This window comes from Abramis brama, assembly GCF_963993115.1.
Source record: "Abramis brama genome assembly, chromosome: 1".
Lineage (NCBI taxonomy): Eukaryota > Metazoa > Chordata > Actinopteri > Cypriniformes > Leuciscidae > Abramis > Abramis brama.
The window spans coordinates 52,498,171-52,505,646 of record NC_139963.1 but is presented as its reverse complement, the minus strand read 5'-3'; the positions used below and the strand labels follow the sequence as shown (position 1 = coordinate 52,505,646).

Sequence of the window (7,476 nt, the reverse complement as noted above, 5' to 3'; positions counted from 1 at the left end):
ATCTGTTTCTCATGTCCAATTCAAATATCGTGATAATACCGTATACCGTGATAAAAGATCACTCAATTAATCGCAGCATGAAAATGTGATACCGGCACATGCCTAATTATAACAAAAAAGCATATTTCAAACACAGATATTCCACTGTGAAGGTGTTCATACTTTAAATATGTGTGTACACCTGTACAAATATTGACACCGTTTACACCTGGTATTGTGATCCATATTTAAGTGGTCAGTGCTAAAGACAAGTATAAAATAGTTCTCTCGCAAAATTGATGTAAGATTTTACAAAATAAGAGGGGAGGATATCTGAAAACAAGTGGTTTCTGCTTAAAATCCATGTTTTAAAAACTGGACAAATTTTGTATTTGTAATGGGTAACCCCAATCCTACTATTGTTTTGTACTAAATGTTATGGCAATAACATTTCACCAGTATCCTCTTCCATTTAACCATCTGCACAATAGTCAAAAAATGTCTTAGCTTTTAAACTGTTATTGTTTTTATGTTTGTCTATGTATAGTGGAAGACAAGAACAATGTGGGCCAGAGCTGTATGGAGAGAATGCAATGCGGAGATGGAGGGAGTCGTGCCATCTTGTTGGATTAAAAATGGTTGTGTGTTTTGGCCTGATCAGGGAGTGAAAAAAGCCATGAAAACCTGCAAAGAGCCTGAAGATATATGGATGACGTTTCCTCTTATCAAAGTAAAATTTCAGTCAGGTATGTAATTATTTTGTTTACATTACGGCTGGGAAAAATATAAATTTCTCGATTTTATAATCTATTGTCTTTTTATATGAACTGGTTGGCTATACATTCTTAAATCCCGATAACGTTTTAGTCTATACTGTTTTTAGTTGATGAATGAACGAAAGTGTATCCATCCAGTAAATGGCTTTTTTACTTCTGATGTGAAACAAAAATTATCAGATTCTGTCTATTTTATTATGAATACCACTTTGGCATTCTTTAAGTGTTTGTATACAAGCCTAATATCGTACCAGGGTTTCCGCGGGGTCTTAAGTCTAAAAAAGGTTTAAAATCTGTCAAAAACTTTGTTGTGATATAGGTCTTAAATTTCATTCATAGTGGTCTTAAAGTCTTCGTGAAACCTGCAGAAACCCTGCGTACATACTTGACTCCCTGTATAGTTTATAGTGGATTTTTTTTTGTTTGTTTTTTTTGTAAATACCCAGCCCTAGTTTACATGATGTTATCAGAGGTGCAACATTAATAATAATAATAATAATAATAACAACATTAATAATTCCATTATACCTGTGCAAAACAATGTCTTTCAGATAACAGACAGGAATGTGAAAACTATGATTTAACAACCACTGCTGAATTGAGCTGCCCAGAGGAAGAACCGTTAAAGATCCCCGAAAAGAGGAAGTCAAAGAAGAAGAGCTATCCTGACTATCAAATGGGTTGGTAGTTTATTATTACCTGTTTCCCCGCCTGCATTTTATTTTTAAGTTACCAGCCAGTGCATTTTTGATAATTTCCATAAAACTTTCATGGCGTTTGTTGTACCTTCTGGTATAAATAAGAAGAGTTTTGATTTTGGTTGTTTTTCTTTTGTGTAAGACTGAACCTTTAACTGAATAGCTCAAATTGTTGAATGTAAATTATTGCAGATGACCTTCCTGACACTAATGTAAATGGATTTGAAATGGTGGCTGTTGCTGGGCCCCAAATACATGAGCACACAGGTATCTGACAAAGTTTTAAAAAGCAATTTTGTCATGAAATTGATAAATTGTTTATGCCTGCCAATATAAATATGAACTGAATGGAGCCTATGGTCAGAGATATTTAGTATATATATCCTTTTCCCTTGTAGATGATCTCTTTCTTCCTGATGTACCCAAGAAAGTAAAGAAGAATGTGCATTCTGGTTGGTGTTTGTTTAAACCTTTTTTTTCTGCTGAACTTAAATCTAAATCTTGTCTTATTTCAACACTAAACATAAATTTTGTTCCTTGAAAGTAAGTGCATAGTAAAAGTTTAGTTGGGATGTCCCAATCCAATTTTTTTTGTGCCCCCGATCAGAGTCACTTAATAAAGCTGGTACATGGTTTTTAGTATTTTGTCTTTATTGTCATCTATTCTTTTTTAGCAGAAACTGTTGGCATCTGTCCAAACCAAAGCAGACCATCCACATGCAGCCCAAGTAATCCCTCTGAGTCCCTCTCACATGGCCAGAGAAGCCCCATAGAGTCCCTCTCACAGAATCACAGGAGAGATCAGTCCAGTGAGTCCCTCTCACAGAATCACAGGAGAGATCAGTCCAGTGAGTCCCTCTCACAGAATCACAGGAGAGATCGGTCCAGTGAGTCCCTCTCAGACGGCCAGAGAAGAGGCCCTAGTAAATCCCTCTCACAGAATCACAGGAGAGATCGGTCCAGTGAGTCCCTCTCAGACGGCCAGAGAAGAGGCCCTAGTAAATCCCTCTCACAGAATCACAGGAGAGATCGGTCCAGTGAGTCCCTCTCAGACGGCCAGAGAAGAGGCCCTAGTAAATCCCTCTCACAGAATCACAGGAGAGATCAGTCCAGTGAGTCCCTCTCACACAGCTGGAGGAGTATTTCTTCAGAGTCACACAGCAACTGGAGTCTGTCAGATAGATCCATATTAGACACCCAGTCACACAGCAAAAGGAGACCCTCCAAATCAGCCTCCCGTGATAAATGCAAAAATGGCAGTAAGAGGTGAGTCTGCCACTAAAAAAAATACCATTGACAACTGAACCTACCTGAATTTATAAGTATGGATTCATACCATAATAGATATGTAGAAGAATAAATCTTTGGTTTTAAGTACTGTTTTGTTAGGCAGTGTCTAAACTTTAATTTCATTTCAACTCTAAGACCACAACCTACTTAACATTGGTATATTGATGTCTCCCTCAAAAGTGACAGCCAGAGAATAAGAGGTTTACAGAGAAGCCTGAGCCAGCATCCGAGCAGTCACCCACCACTTAAATCCAACAAGAAGAGAGTAAGGTCCGTGAGTGCGGAACTGTCAAGTGAGGGAAAAAGATATTGTGTGCCATACCACAATGAGGACAGGAAAAGATCAGAGCCTGCTTTCTCTGAAGTGTTTCAACAGACCTCAACTCCAAAATTGAAGGCATCTAACTTTCCTCTATCAGAGGAAAGTAAGTAGTTACTTTTAGTTTTGCTGACTTTACATAGTAATTTGTGTTATTGCTGGGCAGTATAATTTTTGTTTCTTTTTTTTAAAGTTAATAATTTGTCAAACTATGAAGAATAAGCTTGGGTACATGATCTGTAAGGGGTATTTACAAGTTAACTGCTGTAAACCACATAGTACCTATAGAAGTTATTGCCCAACCCTATTAACTCATGTTCTCACTTCCCTAAATCCCAGAATTCCAGAAGAAAGTGCTTCATATGCTTATTGACATTAGAGATTCAATAAAAATTGCTATCGGAACCTCTGATGGGACTACATTTAATCTGAAGCAAGCCAACAGTAAGATCGAATTCCAAGAACTGGAGAGTCGTTTGGAAGACAAAAATGAAAGAGCAGCCTTGGTAAGTTTCAGATCAAATATGCAGTCAATCACAGTTCTAGCCTCAAAGTGACTATTCCCAAATGTTAATTGATAATTAATTGAACATATACTTCAGCTCTGGAAAGATGAATGTGTGTTTAAAATGGGTCATTTATGTAGTAGAAATGTGAAATTAATTTTGAATTTGGAGCCTTCTAGCCTGAGAAAATCCAGAAAATTTATTTTTAGCTTATGGGGATGAAAGACAACAACTCCCAGAATGCAATTGCCTCGCTGCTCTACGAGGGCACGCCTACCAGAAAGACAGCGCTGTTAAACAACAAGGCTAAGCTAATGAGTCTCCGTGACAAGTCTGCCTGGGATTTTGCGATCGGCCAAAATGTCAGGGATTCGGCTTTTGCGTTCGACAGTCGCCATTCATTATGTTTACTGTGGCGAGCAGGACGAGACCTATGGACGAGAGTAAACGTGCGAGGCCGGTGCGGTGATTACTGATGAGCGGCAGCTGTGAGACTTGTAACAGTTAGCTATCTCTCACTGAGGAGCGGGACTTTTCTTAGCAATGTTAAAACACACATTACTAACACACATTACTTACCCATCACTTGTTTAGCGTTCATGTAAACACTACATTCAGATTCACCAATCGGAATGAATTCAGTTAGATTGAAACAAAAGGTGTGCATGTGAACAATGAATGGCGACTGTAGAAAGCAAAAGCTGAATCGCGGACATTTTGGATGATCTCGGATTAGTTATTAAACATACTTTCAATTAACTTTTATTTGGCAAGTTACGTATGTTTTTGGATTCTTATTACTTAATCAAAACAACCCAGCTGCAGTTTGATATTACTTCAAATGCACAAACAAAAAAATATGTTATGTATTTTTTGTTACATTTGTGAGGGCACGTAATATCTAAATATCGATAAATCTATCAATATATACCTGAATTGTATCACAGAATTTCTTAAGGATCGACAAATATCGTATTGCTGGCTGAGAGAATCGATATCGTATCGTGATGAACTGTCCAATTTACACCCCTAGTTAGAAATTATGATAACCCGGGGTGAAGGGTTAGACCCTTTTATTTCGTCAGATTTCTATTGTAAAGTTCATCTTACAGACAAGTAATTTTTTTTTTGTTTTTCTGTTTTACTCTTTTACAGCAAGCATATTTGAAAAGACTGGGAGGTGTTGATGAGGTAGACATGGTAAAAAAATCAATGTCTGCGTAAGTACCATTTATGCCACACATTGCTGCATTTATTTAAAATTAATAATTACGCCACACATTAAAGCTGTAGTTTCTTGCTGTCGTTGCAATGTCTCTGCTCTATGCAAAAAAAAAATAAATAAATAAAAACCTTGCATATGTATTGTCATGTATTTAACATGGAAAAGATACCTTTTATAAATTAGTATTTCTATATACATGCATGTTTGTTTTTTAGAACTCTCTCAAATGCCTTGATGTCTCAGATTAATATAAAGGGGAAATTTGGGAAGCTGCCATTTTCCCAGTCTCTGCTATGCCAGATCATCTGTGGTAAGTAGAAAAAGAAAACTGGTACAGAACAACTCATAAGGGCATTTGTGGGTTTTTTTGTGTGTGTGATCATTTTGGTTGTGCTTATTCAAATGTAATTACACTTCAACTATTTACAAATTATAATTCTTATCGATCACGTAACAAATTAATGGCAGACTTTTAATTGTTTGTGCCTCTTTTACTTCCAATAGTCAAAAGTTAGCAGCCCCAAAAAAGTGTTTTCTGGCTTCACACATCAAGAATGTTTGCAAATATTTCTTAACATGCACCTACATGTGATTCTATTCTATCTTTGTGAAAAGGTAAAACACAGGATGTTTCATGGGTTGAAATATACAGGAGTTATGTTGATCCAAACTTTTTTTTTTCTCTCTTTAGACGCTGTCATCAACGCATACAACACAACACGTACACAAATATTGGAGACCATGTCAAAATACTTGAAATATGCACCAGAGAGGATGGGTGGTGGTGGCCGTAAGAGGACTCTTCCATGAAGACTCAATTGATAAAATAATAGTGTATTTGTAATGATTCCTGTCTTGTGTTTCCCTCGTCTTGCTCGTCTTGTGTGGACTTTAGTTATTTCCTGTTCTGTGTCATGTTTTGTAGTCCTTTGTAGTTTTTCTAGTTTATTAGTATCCCCAGGTGTTTCTAATTAGCCACACCCCCTTGTTATCTTGTTTAGCTTGTTGGTCCCTGTGTATTTATAGCCCTTGTGTTTCACTTGTTACTTTGTCAGTTGTTGTACATGTAAGGGTTGCTTCTAGTCTTGTCATTCTAGTGGTTTTGTTTCTTTATCCCTGAAGTTCTTTATTATTTGTTCTATGTGTTATTTCATTAAAGGGATATTCCACCGGGTTTTCATATTAAACTATGTTTTTCCCTTAACTAAGACGAGTTGATACATACCTCTCTCGTCTCAGTGCGTGCACTCAATCGCTCTGTCTTGAGGTGAAACTTTGTTAGCACTTAGCTTAGCCCAGTTCATTCAATATGGGCCAAGCAGAGAAGCTACCAAACACCTCCACGTTTTCCCTATTTAAATATTACTGCGCCAAAAGTACTTACGAGCACTTGCTATGGTATTCCGCCATACAATATAGTTATCCATTTTACACGCTTAGAAAAGCGCAACGTTTTGTGTCACCGTCCTAGGTCGAGTTACACTACGAGAGTAACTATTTAAATAGGGAAAACGTGGAGGTGTTTAGCTTCTCTGCTTGGCCCATATTGAATGAACTGGGTTAAGCTAAGTGCTAACAAAGTTTTGCCTCGAGACAGAGCGATTGAGTGCACGCACTGAGACGAGAGAGGTATGTATCAACTCGTCTTAGTTAAGGGAAAAACATAGTTTAATATGAAAACACGGTGGAGTATCCCTTTAAAAGCTTGCGTTTAGATCCTCGCTTCCGCCTGCTTTCTCCGGCACATTACATTATTATTATTCTGGCTTGTACTGTAAGACCTTTTTTAAAGACCGGTTGAACAATATTACTCGATGAAATAATAGTTTTATTATTAATATTCTGGCTTGTACTGTAAGACCTTTTTTTTTTTAAGATCTGTTGAACAATGTCGCTTAATGAAATAAGTTTATTATTATTATTCTGGTTTGTAGTTCTTTAAGAACCTTTTTATAGACCACATTTTTTAAAGGTTCGATGCTTCTAGAATGAAATGTATAATTCAATTTGTGCTGTTGTTGAACAAGATTTAACTAAATAAAAAAAAGCATATATAAATATATGTATTTTAACAAAACTGTGTTTTTATTTATAATTGCGGCATAGTGCCAATTTTATTTATCCTATACAATGTGTAACCTCTCACAACAATGTGTAACATCTCACACCTGCACTACAGATCTGTACACAGTTTGAACTTCTGACTTCGAATCAAAATTTTCCCATTAGATGCCACTGTGTCTAGGGTAGTATTGCAAATTATGCATAGCAAGTTACATAATTACAGTTGCTTTGATTTTCTGTACAAATGTAATGTCTTCAGAGAGTACAGTGAACAGGAAACTTAATCTATAGTTTATTCAATGTTGAAAAATACGATATAAGGTTGTATATTCAACGTTGTTTCGTTTTGCAAAATCAATTCAACCTCAACGTTGCTGCAAGACGGTGAAACAACGTCACGAAATCAACGGTGAAACAACGTCACGAAATCAACGTTGAAACAACGTCACGATTTCAACGTTGAATCGTTTTGCAAAATCGAATCATAATCCAACGTTGATTCAACCTTGGTCCCTGACGTTGATTCAACGTTGAATCAACGTTGAAATGCCGGCTGGGAACCGCCAAAAAAAATCTAAAGTACACATAAAAGGGTCAGAGCCCAACAAAAGCAACTACC

General features: G+C 36.8%; 1 protein-coding gene across 1 annotated transcript; it reads left to right on the top strand.

Moving 5' to 3' along the window:
• Nucleotides 1-2,667: 2,667 nt before the first annotated feature.
• LOC311081637 (uncharacterized protein) lies at nucleotides 2,668-5,603 on the top strand (the record flags this gene model as incomplete). The annotated part of the gene is made up of 6 exons (XM_084112227.1): nucleotides 2,668-2,719; nucleotides 2,924-3,168; nucleotides 3,402-3,568; nucleotides 4,724-4,788; nucleotides 5,009-5,103; nucleotides 5,485-5,603. Exons 3-6 carry the CDS (start codon nucleotides 3,425-3,427, stop codon nucleotides 5,601-5,603), a joined length of 423 nt encoding a protein of 140 aa, XP_083968353.1. The 5' UTR covers nucleotides 2,668-2,719; nucleotides 2,924-3,168; nucleotides 3,402-3,424.
• Nucleotides 5,604-7,476: the final 1,873 nt, after the last annotated feature.